The sequence below is a fragment of the Cyrtonyx montezumae genome, unplaced genomic scaffold (assembly GCF_038088225.1).
Source record: "Cyrtonyx montezumae isolate F1298 unplaced genomic scaffold, pur_monq_1.0 scaffold_12, whole genome shotgun sequence".
Lineage (NCBI taxonomy): Eukaryota > Metazoa > Chordata > Aves > Galliformes > Odontophoridae > Cyrtonyx > Cyrtonyx montezumae.
In genome coordinates, this window is record NW_027071848.1 from 16,629,309 (window position 1) to 16,646,802 (window position 17,494).

The 17,494-nt window shown below is 38.2% G+C and overlaps 1 protein-coding gene across 1 annotated transcript in view; it reads right to left on the reverse strand.

Annotated features, from left to right (window-relative positions):
• Window positions 1-17,494, reverse strand: part of ATP8A2 (ATPase phospholipid transporting 8A2) — a 275,818-nt gene that overhangs the window by 202,771 nt on the left and 55,553 nt on the right. Inside the window, exon 23 of the mRNA XM_065730191.1 lies at window positions 17,242-17,306. Within this exon, the coding sequence (XP_065586263.1) occupies window positions 17,242-17,306 (65 nt within the window). The remainder of the gene's footprint in view (window positions 1-17,241; window positions 17,307-17,494) is intronic.

The following is a 17,494-nucleotide window of genomic DNA, read 5'->3' on the forward strand; positions in this document are numbered from 1 at the left end:
CCTGGCAGATGACAGGCTGTCCATGAGCCAGCACTGTGCCCTGGTGACCAAGAATGTCAACGGGATCCTGGGGTGCATAAAGAAGAGTGTGGCCAGCAGGTAAAGGGAGGTGGTCCTACCCCTCTAATCTGCCCTGGTCAGACCTCACTTGGAGAACTGTGTCCAGTTCTGGGCTCTCCGGTACAAAAAAGACAGGGATCTCCTGGAAAGAGACCAGCAGAGGGCCACAAAGATGATAAAGGGCCTGGAACACCTCCCTGATGAGGAAAGGCTGAGAGACCTGGGCCTATTCAGCCTTGAAAATAGAAGACTCAGAAGGGATCTGATCCACGTCTATAAATAAGAAATAGGAGGCAATGGGACGAGGCCAGACTCTTTCTTCTCAGCATTGTGTTGTGATAGGAAGAGGGGAAATGGCCAGAAACTGAAGTATAGGAAGTTCTGCACAAATGTGCATGGGAACTTCTTCCCAGTGCAGTGACGGAGCAGTGGCACAGCTGCACAGAGAGGTGGTGGAGTCTCCTTCTCTGGAGATGTTCCAGACCCGCCTGGACGCCTACCTGTGCAACCTGGGCTAGGGAGCTGCTTTGGCAGGGGGTTGGGCTCCATGATCTCTGGAGGTCCCTTCCAACCCCTACAATTCTGTGACACTGTGAATGGGAAAACGACACAAGTAATATGTCTTGCATTTGAGTCAGAGCCATGATGAAGTTCTTTAAAACACTCAAAAGCTGTCAAGAGGGTGGGTGAAGGCAGAAGAGCATCCTAGGCAAAGAAAAATGCAAAGAAAAATATGAAGAAAATACAAAGCATGCCTTGAAGAACAAGTATCTGAACATTCCTGCAGCTGGGAAGCATACTGAAACATGGCTGAAGATGTGAAGACAGAAGGCTCGAACAAAAATGTGCAAAGCTGGATTTTTCCCTGTGTCCCAAAGCACAAGCTTTGTAGCTCAGCATTCAAAACGTGACAATATCAGGGCTAAAAACAGAATACTTGCTAGATCTATAGGATAAAATAACTCATTGAATAATTTCAGAAATTTGTCAGGAAAGCTACCCAGAACACTAATATTTGCAGAGCATTTAAAACCACAACACAGGAGATTATTTTTATGCTCATTTAAATACTTCAAAATGCAGATGACTATGTACTAGTTTAGCTAGGTGTTCTATCAGCCAGCTGAACAATCTGTACAGCATCACATCATGCAAGAAAAAAAGCACAGCAAAATTATCTAGTTAGTTTCATGCAATCCAGCCTGATGAACCTAATTACTTGTTTTGCTCAAATACGATATGGTGAAGATGCCACCTTACAGAGATCAATCCACAGTCAATGCTATTATTCATATGACCAAAAAAAAGTGCAAACCTTTGGTCTTGCAATTCAAGTATAGCAAATAAATGAGCGATAAGGAGACAAAAGTAGAAAGCTCAAAAAGCACATACATAAGATTTACTGGGATCTGTTGATTTCACTTCAGCTGATAGTACGTGTGTGCAGCAGTAAGATGATGCAGCATGGGTTCAGTCCCCAGATTCACACTGATGGGACTGGACACGAGGCATCCAGTCTGCATGGCGCAGACTGGATGCAGCCACTGCCCCTTGCTGAAGGCTGCCATCTCAGGAGAAGCAGGGCTAGCTCTGGCAGCTGCTCCCTGGACAGTATTGCTTGTCAGTTTGTTAACTAGAAATGTCTGGGGGGACAAAAAGTAAACCTTGAAGTCTTCACAATTCCAAGCACCTGCAAGCTATGTGGCAATAGAAAAATGACCTTTGCTAAGCACAGTCCAATTTAATATTACGAGGAGTTGTCAAAAGTATCAACCAAATTCAGCAATTTGCTATTTTTAAATATAGAATAAAATCCACAAAAATCTTCCTCTGAAGAGCTGAAGTCAATAAATGCTTTGTCTGCAGAAATGAGCCCTCATAAGAAATCAGAAGGGCCCAAAAAACACAAGTTTATCAAGCATTTTTTTGCGACTGTATACAATACTCCTGAAACTCACAGGGATGCTGAGACCTCATTTTTCCCAGTCACACAATGTTCCAGGTACTGCATATTTTTCCTGCAACTTTTTCCACTATCCTCACAAGATATGCTCAGCAGCTAAAAACATTTCTGTATGAATACTTTATTTCAGTAGGCAGTGCCACGAAGACTTCCAGTGCTCTACTTAGAGAGTCAAGTCACATACAGTTAAGGTAATGTTTGTAGCTTCAAGAGGTAAATCTTCATCCTTAAATGACATAGTCTACCTATCTGATTACATGAACTGAAACCTTATCATGAGGGAATAAGGGATTTAGCCACCACTGGACACTGAAACAGGTTAGGGCAGATTATCATCTTTCGTAAGACGCTGGCAGATCTGAGCAGCAGAGGTTCTACTTTCAAATAATAACACAGCAGTAATAACACTTAGCTTGGCTAGCGGTCTTCATTGCTACAAATTCATCTGTATTTTCCTGCTCTGAGCTTCCTTCAGGCCCTAGTTAACCTTTGCTCATAAAGCATCATGTGTTCCTGAAATGCTTAATGGGAAACGATTTTGTAGCCAGTCCTTTGTACATGGGAACCTAAGCTGAGGATTACTGAAACTGCATTTATGAGGCAGCAGACATGGTCTTAAACAATACACTGCCAATTTTTGCAGCAGAATGCATTTCAATTCAATGTCTTATTAGGATATAAAAGATGATTTTTTTTCCTATTTTAGTCCATGATACTTAGGCTTTGAAATATTTGGTCTATTTTAGCCCCTATTAACACCAGGCTTCTGTTAAACACACATACGTAACAAGCTTCTCTCCGATTTAATAAAATACTGGAATAGCAGTGACAGCAATAATGATGAGACTGAATAGGTATTGATAGCCAAAAATCCAAACAGGCAATAAAAACCCAGTCATATTTTGACAGTTCCTACACTGACTGAAAATGAGGCACTTCAGGACTTGTTATGCATTGAACACCCAATAAACATCAGTTACTTTGTCTGTCTAGTGGTTTAAGTTCACAGCACTGAAGTTAAGGCAGCATCAGTACAAGATCTTCAGCTGTCTTACAGGGGTCTGAAGTGTGCTAGGAGCATGCCTGTTCCTATACGACTCTTTACTATTAAGGTGCATTTTGAGTAATATTTAGTTGAAGCATTTTCTGTAAATGACTATCACAAAAAGTTATGTTGAAGATCTATATTGCTCTTAGGAGATTAATAACAGGTAACTGTACTACACTTCTGTACAACAGTTACTGCTATAACTTTTTATTTCATTGAATGCAGCACTCTCTGACAATGTTGACAAATATGAATGACTAATTCTTGGCAAAGATACTTCCTAACACTGTTGCCAGAATAATCCTTCTGATTTGCAGATTTCTTTATTCAAGACTCACATGACTCCTAAATGCTGGGCAAACCACTAGTCAAATGATCTCTCAGAAGAGTTTCTTTGCTTTCAACCTCAAGCAGCTGAACTGCTTCGATTTCTCAGCTTCACACGCTTCCATCCCTTCCCCAAAAAAGAAAAAAACCCACCACTGCCACCACCCAAAGACTTCTTGGTCCAAAACCACCACAGTGGTTTCTCCACTGCCCTAAGTTGGCTGCCCCAAAACATTCTGGTGGCCAACAGTACATGCTTTAGGAAAATGTTATATGCTGGTGGCAGGTACTGAATCACACAGGAAGGAGCATCTTCCAGAGACTCTCTGCCCCACCAGACTCTCACAAATAACTCTTTCTGTCCCCTCCCTCTATCACAGACTTGTTTACTCATTACTTACAGATTCAAAAGCACTAAAACCCATCAAAATTAACGTATTTCTTGGCAACTGTCTCCATGACTACAATGCAGAATGAATATGGGAGTCCCAGGGCAGCCTATAATGCAGGCCCTGTTATTATTCAGCCACTTTCTAATCAATTATAAACTGGTGCTTTACAATGACATTTCAGACAAGCTTGAAAGCATACGTGCTTCCAAAACTTGTGAAGTCGGAATGTTGCTGATTTTACCACAAACATCTGCTCTAGTTTCACAAACAGCCAGTGCAAAATGCTGTTTGCCTGGCACACACACGGGCAGCTCAGGAAGCAAGTCTGTGGCTCTGCTGCTGCTCTGGGTCTCTGCACACTCATCGTCTGACTGCTTTTGTCCAGCCATAGAAACAACTGCAAATAAAACTTAACTTTGTCTAACTGTTGCCCAACAGAGACTCGAGTGAAGCTGGACACAACACCCAATTGCTTTCATGCTGATGGTTTCCTGAATTTTTTATTTTCTAGCCAAGAATATAAAGGCACTATGTAAGAAAGCCCCAGGCAAACTTCTCTTTTCTAGTCAAATAAATACCATTCCCTGAGGTGATTGCTAACTTTCAGAAAGCTTTTTTTCTGCCCTAGAGTTTAAAAAACACAGCATTTAGTTCCCTATCAGTTTACCCCATCTATGGTTCTTACGTTTTATTAAAGTTTATCTAATAAATATGATACTTGCTTCAATTACTAAAAATAATTTTAATAAAAAAACTCCATAAAGACATCAAGATCATGTTCCCTTTTAAAATTAAACCACCAGAGTAATTTCCCTAAAGATACAGTTGTACAATAGATTTATTTTATTAATATTTACTAAATCTATTAACTCTGTCTACTGAACTGCAGAGTTTGTCTATTAAGCCCTGGATAGAACTAAAAATCCCTTGGGAGCCTGGTAATATTCAACCTAATAGAGACATAGCAATTAAGTTTTAATAACTTGAAAATAAAGTGTAAGTTCAAAAATTTAACTAGCAGTTATTTTTCTTAATTTTTGAACTCATCCCTCCTTCCTTACATTATTTATAGATAAGTTAGGATACATTACTGCAACAATGACATCACAGACATCACCATACCAAAAGAGATCTTACAAATCCCTTAAACTATTAATTGGTTTTATTCATCCACATTTTCCCAGTCTTCTACAGATTACTAAACTTCACATTGAAAAGGACATGCTCTGCTGACTTTTTTCCCCACTGAGAGCACAGAATTCTTCAAGCCAGACATCTTTGGTCACAATTAGCTGCATAAATGGTCCCCAGTTTTACTGCAGAATTTGATACCTCGTCTTTCTTCAAATGGCCATATCTTGTTATTTCAGAGAATTCTATACTTCACCTACAAGAGCTGGAATTAACAACAGGCACCAAATCCCTCCATCTTTTGAAAGAAATCTTCCTAGTGATGAGCTTTGCTAGACTCAGAAAACAGACAAAGGTTTTAGGGCCAGCTTTTTCTTCAATACTCCCCATCATTTTTCACTCTTTTGATCTAATCAGAATATCTGACAATAACGTAATTCAGTTACTGCTCTGACCCCATACTAAATAACATTTCAACATTTAGCTGTCCTAGGGGTTACCTTCTCTTTCCTGGAACAGATCATAGTTGGATACTGAATTCAATTTTATTCTACAACATTTTATTCTAAAAAGCATGCATAAACATGAACTTCCTACCTAACACCACTGTTACTTGAGCTAGTCCCACAGAGGAATGCTCCAGTTCTTTCCTCAGAGATGAATACCTGAGGAAGGACTCTTGGCTAAGGTCTTTCACTGCTATGTAGCCTTACTTCACGCAAGAGGAATATGAAAGTAGACTGAGCTAACATCCAAGTTGCTTTTTAAGTTGGAGTTGCTAATTTCCTTATTGTTAACTGAAACAAAAGGTAAAGCTGTGTACTGAGCAGTCCTCTTTACATGACTGTAAAAGATCCAAATGCACATGCACTCCACAAACAGGCAGACTGGATCCACCTTTGATCTTTCAGAAGTCTGTGTTGCATGAAATGACATTTTTTATCGCCTCTCATCAGAACGTCACTTCATAATATCACATCACCAACTAGATCCATCTATCAAAGATCATTTAGGATGTCACTATTAAGTTGTCATTAATTAGATGAAAACTACAGGTTGTGAAACTCAAGGTAAGAAAAAACAGCAGAAAAACAGCTTATTATGAAGCACTGCATCACAAGACAGGCAGCTTTCTTGATAAAGACATGAAGTCTGCAGCACCCAGTAAAGAATTCAGAGGAGTTATTTCAGAACCTCTGGTACAGCCAGGCACTCGGGTGAATATTCTGAAGTATGCATCCCTTTTCAGCTTTAACATTATCTCTTTAACATAAAACTCAATCCAAAAGTGTACACAGTGAGACCCAAAACTACTCAGCTCATTCCATTTGCAAAATCCCATTTACAAAACAGTGCTTGGATCTGGGACATCGCTATAAATTGGGAACATAACCAGGAGACCAGCAAAAGAATAAATCAGGTTTATAAGGCAAGCAAAACTAAAAGCTTCACAGTCATTTCACAGAGTTGCTTTCCAAAAATCCATTTCAGAATGGTAAGAGAGCTGCATTATATTAAGCCCAAATGTAATGGTAGTGTGCAGGGTGAAATAACTGCACACGCTGGAAGCATCCTATGTTCTCTGTCTCAGCCAACAGAAACCATCAATGATCAATATTTGCAGTGACCAAAAAGAGTTTGAGCAAAGGATTGTTTTGTTAGTTTCAAATAATTCCAGGCTTTCAGAAGAATTCCCCAACAGCATTATCCTGGAGTAAAGGCAGCAAGAGATGGTATAGGTTGCAATGTGGGGAGTTGCTTTCCGTAAGTGTCAGTATGAGAACTAAGCTTAAAACTGGCATTTTTGTTCTAAACGAGGAGGCAGTAACAAGCTGACCAAACTCACTACCGATCAAGTTTCTTGAGTGTCATCACAACTTTGGCATATAAAGCTGGAAGACAACAGACTTATCATTAAACTCCACATATTTCTTCAGAATTCCCAGAGGCTCGACATCACAGCATGCACCCAACCATTCCTAAGCGCAGACACAGCTTACAGCAGTCCTACTTGCCAAAAGCTCGTTTGTCATCTAGTTTATGGACCCCATTACACATTCACAGAATTCTCTTGGAGCAAATCTGCAAGCTGTTAACTTTTTCTCGTCTGCTGATTATTTTAAAAGAAAACCTCTGCAATATGATATATTTATAAATAAACAAATTGCAGGAATGCTTTGTATTCTCTAATGCTCTGTATTTGAGAGTTTACTTGAAAATAAAAAATAGATTTCTCCCAGTTAGGCAGCATGTTCATGGCAAGGTAGTACTACATTCCCCGACAGAGGATATGCAGGCAGTCTGTTTTTCCATAAAAAGACATAATCACAACATACACTACTTTTTTTTTCTTTTTTTTTCTTTCTTCTTTTCTTGAACATTACTAACTGGTGTAAAAGTGCTAAGATTTAGCTCTGATTCCTATTATCTAACTGCATAAGACAAACTGGGTCAGTTACACAGAGTATCTAACATTGTTTATCTGAGCTAATAGCGATGATGGAGGAGAACTGTCCTGACATACAGAAACACTCTGCTTTTTCAAGACCATACTGTTCAGTCAACCAAATCAAAAGTAAACTGCGAAGTTTAAACTTTATGACGGTTCATGTATATGCACAAATTTGAGATTTATGGAGGAGTCAGAAAAGCTAAAAGGTTGGAAAAATACTAATTCAGAAATTATGTTCTTAACAGCTAGCTTTGCCACACAAATAATCTGTCACAAGTTGTCTGTAATGCTATATGAAGGAAAACGTTAACAAGAAGTTCATGATATAGAAGAGGGAAACAATTACATAGGGAAAAAATGAAGGAAAAAAAATCCAAGACAAGCACATCTCACAGCAGAACAAAACACAGCTGAAGAGGAGGCTCTGTAGAGCTTCAGGAGGGAACTTCAGTGATGAATTTAATTTACAACCCTGTGTTTTACCCAAGCGAGGCCTGGCATGAAATACAGCCACTCCACCAACAAACATGCTCACAGAACACATCACCATCACTGAACTCAGAAATTCACCACGTACTTTTATCGTGGTGGGGTACGAGGGAAAAGATGGTAGAACTGAGCAGACACTTTTCATGGATTTTGATCCTCTTCCTAAATTAGCCTATTTCAAAGTAAAGACAAAAGGACTAAGGACTACCCAGCGGGAACACACGACCAAAGTTTGCAAACATGAATCTGTCTAAGCCCTCGCTCCCCACTTATGCCCTCATGTCCATCTTGTCCTGCTAGCATGATGGACCAGAGCACATAACAGGCATGCACACTGCTGCAATGTAGCAGAACGCAAGCTTCAGGGGACACCTGAATCACCCCAGCTTTGAACAACACTCCTAGTCTCAACGCTTTCTAAAACAGACTACAACAACAACGACAAAAACTTCCCAGCATTAACTTCTTACATTTGAGAATGGAAACTTTAGGCCTGCTTAGGATACTGCTTAAGGTGATTATAAGATTTGGCAAGTACCTGTAAAATCTGGCATTTTGTCATTTCCATTTTTAAAATCACAACCCACTGAATAACATAACAACTACTGAAACACTTCACGTCAGTGGCAACTATTCCATCAGGGCTGACTGAGGCACCTTCTTTACAAAACACTGTCTTATAGAGCAATGTAATAGTACTAACAGTAAAGTGGAGGTTTCAGACAGGGCAGAAAAGCTAGTGATTTACAGATAACCTTCTATGACAGCATTGTATTACGTTTAGATAAATAATTAACATAATTCAAGTGACATAGAATGAAAAACATAAAACTACCCAAGAAAAACAGCTGCAAGGGATCCAAAACCAGTTTTGTCTCAAAACTATCTTACTACCTATTTTTTAGCCAATTAGCTTCTCTAACAAATGACTTTCTAAATATGAAATAGAGAAAAAGAAATGACTCTAAACCATCACTACTTTTGTTCAGCATCAAACATACTTCTTTACGGCAAAAGCAGTGAAAACCTAAAAGTTTCTAAAAGATTTTTCTGATCAGTTCTGCTCGCTCTACAAGTTTAAAAGGCAGAAGGCACACAGGTATTAACTTCATACAGATGGAGAATTTTTTCACTCTTGTTTCTGACACAGCAATAAGCCTAGCAAAATTCAATGAGACATTTCTCTAGTATGATCCAAATGTAAAAAGTCTTTCCTTAATTATCAAGTGAGGAAAATGTATTCCTTTTCCTTTGAACAAGCCATAAGAAGTAACCAAGCCATTCCTTTCCTTTTGAACAAGCCATAAGAAGTAACCAAGCCTCAGCGACAAGAATGATGCTCTAATTCTTTAAAAAGTGAAACTAATCTCTGGGAAATGGTTTAACAAAGTAGTAAATCAGTATTATGTGAACCATAAAAATAAGACCACAGATGCCTATATAACTAACTTTGCTTCCTGAAAATGCAGTCAAGTCTTATCCCGAAGCAAGTTGTCTGATACCTTCATTAAATTAGCAATGCAGATGAATCAATCTCATAGTCAGCCCAAAAACAAAATGGGAAAACTGCTTGTGTAAAAAAAAAAAAGAATAAAAAAAATAGATAAACCCCAGAAACCAAAACACCAGCCTCCACAAAACACCACACACCATAAACTTGCATAAATAAGGCCTCTCGCCCCTTCAGTGAAAGCAAAGGATCAGATATGAAAATAAGTATCCTGAGAAAAGAAAGGGCTATTTATTTCTTCCCCTTCAATACAAAAGACCAACCTGAATTGTTTATACAGATGTGTAATATTAACCATGTCAGTCAAGAGGATCAGTATTCATAACTCGTTTACCTATAGATCAGGCATTCACTTAGCCTTGTTCACCTAAAACCATCATCACGCTTCATTGTAAGCAGAAAAGGCATTTCATGGGTAGTTTCTCATTTAACAAAACCCTGTTTTCACCTCATTATGCATTCTTAAATTTCCATGATCTCTCCGTGCTTGTTAGTAAGATATTTGTATGGTGCAGAAAATCCTATCTTCCAAACAAACACTGAAGCAAGTACCAGTCGAACTGAAACCCTTATGGTATTTGTTACTTACACAACTGAGAACAGAACTGGGTGACACTCAAGGATTGAGAGATAACCCTTCACACATGTGAACATCATTAACAGTTTTAAGAGGAAAAGCATTCTAAGTCATTTTCCTCAAACATGAGAAATCTTACAAAAGAGGCATCATATTTAAATGGAATTCAGGCAACACTCTTCCTTTTTACTTCTCTGAAATACAATCCACTGTGTCCTACAGCACGGACAAGACATTACAAGGACAAATCCCCAGCTGCTAAAATACCTGCAGCCTAACGCTGGAAGACCTTTTCTGGGTCATGTCAAATATGATCACTGTTACAGCTGAAGACATGAAGGGAAAAGTAATTTATAAAAGCTTTTCCAAAGACAGGAAGAGAGGGACAGAATGATAGACAATATCAGCCACTCTACTGTCCTCCTCAGCCCCCCCAAAATTTCAGCTGTGGAACAGTTGTTTAGAAGCCTGGAGTCTGGATTCCTAAAGGTACATCCTTACAATCCTTCCGATACAAACCCCTCATTTCATGGGAGCCAATTATTATGGTGCAAGAAAATACTAACTGGAAAAAAATAAAAAAAAACACCACTGATAAGGAAAAACAATAATTAATGAATGCTAAAACAGGAAAGCATGAGAAAATAAAAATAACAGCCCAACTCATGCACTGCTCACAGCCCAAGCCTATTAGTATTGTTTCCTGAGAAAATAGTAATCTAACACTTAAGTTACACAATCCTGTGTGTACTTAGACCTACAGGTCCAAGTGACACCTATACTCTGTAATTTGCAGTTCTACATAGTAAATCCAAATTAAAGCAGGTTTTAACATGAGAAGCTATGTATTTTCTATATCCACTTTCAATATAGATTTATCAAATACCTGGAGTTATGAAAGATTCTACATATTTTGCAAAAGTAAACCAGAGAAACAATCTATTCTGTCCAATGTTTCTGAAGATTTAACCGGCTAGTGGGCACTATTCCTTGCATAACTACTTACTACCATGAGCTCTAGTTTGTAGATTAATAAATGAGCTATAAAAAATAACTTGGTGTAATAGAGAAATGACTTCTTTCCCTAGTTTTCCTAAATATCTTCCTCTGCAAATTCCCAGTATTACACAGCATGGTTCATTACAATTCCAAACTCACTGGTAATTGGAGTGCTTAAAGACTGCACAGGAGCACACTATATTGTCTACATGAAGGAGAGTTGGCTAAAACCAATCTTGCTGACATTGATCAGCTTCCTGGAATGCTGACTTATCTGAAAATATTTAGGCAGATGATAGGAGAAGATGGAAAAAAAGTATTTTAATTTCCTCTCTTAGGAAACATGAAAGGTAATCTTCAAAGTATCCACACTAACAGGGAACACCAAATTGTACTGCAGAGTTACTTGGTTGTTTGTTGGTTTTGTTGTTGATCTTTTTTGGTGGTGTTGTTTTAAATAACGATATACAATACCATGGTAGCAGGAACAGATTTTTTTCTACTCATGTTTAATGGCTCATCCAAACAACCAAGTATGCAAAAGACACAGCTGAGCAATCACAGAATGAAGGACGCCAGCTTCTGCTTCTCTTCTTGCTCCTTTAGGCAAATTACTATCACAGACACTGGCATTGTGCCCCTTCTTGCACAGGAGCATCAGTTTGTGGTTAAATACACATCTATATAGTAATTGGACATTAATTCTGAGACCAGGCACATTAATTCTGCAGGACACATACTACCACGTAGCTCCATTTCTATTAACAAAATTACTGTATAGCAAAATACTACACAAGTTCAGAATCATTCCCTCTAGTTTTGCCCTTCCTCTACTGTTATATACAACTCAATGAGAGATCCAAATGATACAGTTTGCAGCTCTCCTTTCTAGTGAATCAAAATATAAAAAACAAAACAAAACAAAACACCACCACAAGGATTTACCATTCAGGATTCATCTCAAGCTTTCCAGGGTCTGTTGGCTCATCTGATTTCCTTTTTTTTGGCTTTCCCTCTCATGGCTTTCACAATTCAACATCAGTGACATGCCAACAAAAAACTTCTGTCCAGGTTAAGAGCTGCATGAGATGACTTTATGGCATTTCCTATTTAATTAAGCAGAAACTGAATCCAAGAACTACACTAAATGCAAATCCACTGCCCAAAATATTTTCACTTGAAGAAGCTTTATTATGAAAAGGAAAGAAAAATCAAGTGAACATATGTATGCATATAGTTAGGTCTACAAGGGATAAACATTTGCAGATCATTATGCTAAGTTTCTAGAATTCAGAAGAATCAAGCTAGGGATTAGTCTTTTCTATTCCCAGTAGTTCTCTAAAGAGAACAGAAATGATTGATTTTTCCCTCAACTGCAAGATTTAGAAAAAATTTTAGCTCTCAAAACCAACCCAAGACAGTTGTTCGATCGCATCTCACCTGCTGCTGCATGCCAAGGAGCAGAAGAGGGGGGTTGAAGTCACACAGGGGGAAAGGGCATCAATATTTAAAGGCTCTAAGCTCAACTTGGATCCTGTAAAAATTCATTTTTAGCCTTAATGGATTTCAGAGGCAGAATATATTAAATATAATGCAGCAGGATTTCAGTGTGAGAAACTTCTATTGATACATTTTAGGCTAAGTTGAACAGTAGTGATAATTTCTTACAGGTGCAACATGCCATTATTAACTGTGGAGATCCAACCTTGAAAAATAAGCAGTAATTAACTGAATAAAACTACCTTAGAATCAAAAGAACCAGTGATAGTAATTAACAAGGCACGTAAGGGTTTTACATACTGCTTGCCTTCACTAAGTTCAGTTCTACATTAAAAATAGTGATAAAAATGCTTGACCATGAAAAAAAAATACAGAGCCACTCCAGTTCAAAATTAAGACTGATGCCATAAAAAGAATTTTTCATGCACTAATTCATATGGTTCACAAGTTTGTACTCCTGTTTTGGAAGAAAAATAAAGTTATCTTAGCTGAGGTACCGTCATTATTAGATATGTGCTCATGATACACCATGTAATCACCAATTTTCTTCACTTGAAAGAACAGCAGCTGTCTATCAATGAGCTTTTTGCTCATCTGAGACATCATGTATTTCTGTTTCTCTTTTCTTTTTTAATGCCCGGAGTATAAAAATTTCCATTAGTTCTGATAAACTAACTTCCATTAGTTTTGGTGCTTACTGAAAAATTCTTAATACTATTATCTTAAGTATGTACCAGATGAGAGGCCAACAGAAGATAGGACAAGCAATACTCATTTTCCACAAAACATTTTTAATGTGTCTAGCAGGAACTTGAATAAAGTAGCAATAGATAACATTCTACCTGCTGCTTTTTGCTCAAACCTATCTACTTATTAGTGGCTTGTAAAGGATTCTGCATTATTTCAGCAATACATTAACTGTGGTTATTTTCTACAGGCTATGTACTTAATGCTGAAATGGTCCAAGAATACTGATGCATGGTACATCTGAAGTAAATTTGACTTTGCACAGGAGATGCTGTTTAACAACTATCACTTTCCAACCTCAAATCACTCAAACAGCAGTCATGACCCCTTCCTCAGAACCTCTGCCAAAGACATGCTCAGCTGAGATTAAGTTTGTCATCTCCAGTTCTAACTTATCTAAAGTTACAGGACCAGAAGAGAGATTTTCATTTTTGTAATCACAGACTTGAGGTGATGACTACAAAGTAGTATGACAACACAAATGAAAAGCGTAAAAAAAGATACCCAGCTTTTCTTTTTAGAACTGTTCTAAGTCTCAGATCTCATTTTTGGCACACGTAAGGGAAGCCAGAAGATACCAGCTAAGATTAAAAATTGTGGAAATCAGTGTGCTATGCACAGATGGAACCCTTCTATTGTTTCTTCCCATTCTCCCACCACCACATGACATGCACGAGGCCCCACAGAACATTAGTTTGCCAAGTTTTTAGCACTCTTGTAAAGTATCTTCAGTGCACTGCAAATGGGAGTCTTTAAGCAAGTGTGCAGTAACACCAGAGGCCAAAAGCAGAGTGTAAGGCACGCAAAGTCCCATCCCTGCACACCTGAAATACAAATGTGCAGCCCTCAAAAGACTTAAAATAGGCTGCACATCTCCATCTATACAAAGTGCTTTTCCTATGAGAGAGTAGAAAACCTCAGTAATATTTTCATACACTTTTTTCACACATGATCAAGAAGTTCCCTGCAATTCTGGAATCTTGTCTGTCAATATAACTTTGCTTGGTGTGGATTCACATCTGTGTTATTAAGCATCTGCCAACACTTCAACACTGGCATTTGTATCAACTTAAATAATTTTTTAGACTTTCTCATTAACCTAAGCCCCATCATAAAGCCTTATGTTGGCCTCAAAACTTCCCAGACCATTTAATCTTCTCAGTTTATTACCCTATGTCTACTTTTTTTTCCTCTAAAATTGTACCTCTTTCCTCGTTCGTAATACAACTGAAGAAGGCTGCTTCCTCTTAAAAACTAGAACAGTGTAGAGCAGTATTAAAACCTACAGATGAAAAACCTAAAGATTTTACTTTTTCTGTATCACTACAAAAAGTATGCATTTTAATATCCAGTTATCCAGACTTTTAGATTCCCAATTCTCTAGAAGTTACCAGAATTTCCCAGAAAAGAGCTACTACATTTATTTACAAGAAAGCTTAGTGTTTATGAAAAAAACTGCTATATTCTATAGCTCTTGCTTCTTTTTCCAATTAGGTTTCCCGTCTAGTAGTCATTTTTGCTTCTGTAGATCTTCGCTAAGAAAGGAACAGTAAAGACAGATTTCACTTGTTACAATTAGTTTGGCATTTAGTGAATATATTGAGATGTAGATTATTAACTAAAGCTGTCAGGCATGCATCTGGAGGAGACTGAGAAGGAGAGTTTGGAGACTGTTGGCATGCCTTCTCCCTAAGCCACATACCCTTCCCATTAAGTGAGCAGATCATGGTCAAGAGCAATGGCCACACAATGAGTTCTTGCTAAAACAACACTCTGAACACATAACTGGATCTACTGAATCAAAGAGCAGTTATAGGCCTCCATTTTCTCATATTTCTAGACAAGAAAGAAAGGCTTGTCTATGCAACGGAAAGATCCAATCGGATGTCAAGGTTGCCAAGTCCATAGATAAAATTAGCTATAACTTCTACTTTCCTAAAGCTATAGAGAACATACCAAATTTAAGAAATAACACTTAGAAAACTTACAGCATACAGGATAAGCCACTTTCATTATTTAGTCTGCACTCTCATGGTCCTTTTAGCCAATTACCTGAAGTCACCATTTAGAAGCAAGTGTTAAAGCTGTTAGGTACTACTTAGCACCTCCTGCAATACACTCACAAGCAGAAATCTGTCCGCAATTCTATCACTATATTCAAAACAAGAAGTGAAAAAAGTTAATGTGGCTTGAAGACCATCTTGTCTAACTTCCAGATATTTCTAAATACTAAGCAACATTGCTCCATTTTCTTTCCCTCACCCATTAAGAACTTCTATCTTCAACCTGCACACCTTTCTTTAGGAATCACAACTCTTTGATTATTTCTAAACAGGCACCACAGGAGTCACATCAGTTCCTCCCGGAAATTTTCAAGGGACTTGTTTGGATTTAGATTGGAATACAAGTCTGATTTCTAAGGTCAAAAAACATAAACCATGCTTTAACTCAGTTTTAGAAAAAATAAGGAACTCAAAAAACCAAGCACAACCATTTTCCTTATTCTGGGGTGAGTTCCCAATTCATTTAAAAAGAAGTTTTCTTGTTCCTATGATTGTAACCCATTAATCTGGTTGTCCAATGGAATAATACCACCAGCTACTCATTTTCCATTGAGGTTCTGCATCACTTTTTGGGTTAAAAGGTCCAGTCAGCCAAGTACAGCAGAACACTCATCAGGAGCAGAGCATTTTGATCCCACAGGAAGGGAACAGCTCCCTTAAAGAGGGGGCCATACATAAGTAGAAAAGTGGAATAAGTTTGTCTGAGCAGATGGGAGTCTTCAGCAAGATATTTGATTGAAACCAAATGTACATACTCCTATCTAGGCACATCTAACACAATAATAATTTAAAAAAGCAAAGTAGTTTCCTCGTCCAAGTAGAATTATTTAAACAACTTTAACTATGCAGAAACAAAGAAGACAGTTAATTTCTGCTGCAGAAGTAACATTCTTCATCTCTCTAACTCAGCAAGAGACAGCTTCCACCAGGGTGCATTATGCTGCACTTAAGCTAGTAATGCAGCCTTTCTTCCCCTGGAGGCAGCCCTTCTCCACTTGGGCTCCTCCTGGAACTCCTGAGATGTGGTAAATCAGAATGCTGGAGCATGAGAGGCCACAGATGGATTTAGAAAATTTGAGTCTGAGCTGAAATCTCTGTCAAGGCTACTGTTAACTAAATCACACAGACGCAACTAGAGAAATGCTGCTTCTCGATTGTTTTTCTGCCACTAGAATTCCAGATATCCATTAATTCCTTTGGTATGCAGGAATACAACCTTTGCATCGCCTATCGTGTCAGGCAGGACACATTACGAATTCTAAATGCAAGTATCTGATTCTGTTTAATATAGATCTTCTGTCCTGTCCTGTCCTACAAATACCTCTAATAGCAATCAGGTTTTCAAGTGATACCAAGTGCTGACATTGATGCTAAAACAGGCAAACTGGAAAAATGTTTATGAATCTCCCCCAGAAGATAAAGTGTATTATTTTAATTTTCTGAACTCTTATTTATTTAAGCATATCCAAGGAACATGGCTATCACTTGTTAATCTAATTTTCAGGTCTCAGAAGCTGCACTCAGGTGGGCTTCACAAGATAGTTTGCTAAGACATAGGTTTGGTTGCACCTGTTTCAAGCAATACTGAAGACAGCTTCTTGTACTGAAACTGTTTTTTTTCAAATTCTTTTTCCCTTCTTCAAACATCTCATTCCTATACACATAGCAGATCCTATGTTCCTGAAGGCACACTGCAAGTTTCACCAGTAAAAACCCATGGATTTAATTAGCTCCTTGTTCTGAGACTTCAGTTTTATTTGTACAGCTTGTGATCAGAGACCACAGAAGCATATTTGGTACAACACATTTTATTTAGCATGCTTGATATGTGATCATTAGTGGCTTCCTAAAATGAGTTGTTTAATCTTGCTACCCCTAAAGTCAAATGAGAGGAATCAAAATAAGAAAGCCCAGCAACTTCCCATTTTCTGAGTGATACCTCATTTGGTCAAGAATTACACTGGAATTTACTTAGTTACTTACATCTAGGGAATCTTCATTGACCAGGATGAGAGACATGCTCTGTGAAATGAGTTTGCAAGAGTACCCTGCAAAAGAAATGAAACAAGAATTAGATTTTTAAAGAAGTATTACAGTTGAACTCAAAAGGAAGTTCTGAGTCAGATTACGATTTACATCTGAGTAGTGGCTCCCACCAGGCAGGCTACTGGAAGGTTAAGGCCACACTCCAACTTGATGTTTATTGGCCAGATCCCAACTTAATGTTTATTAGCAA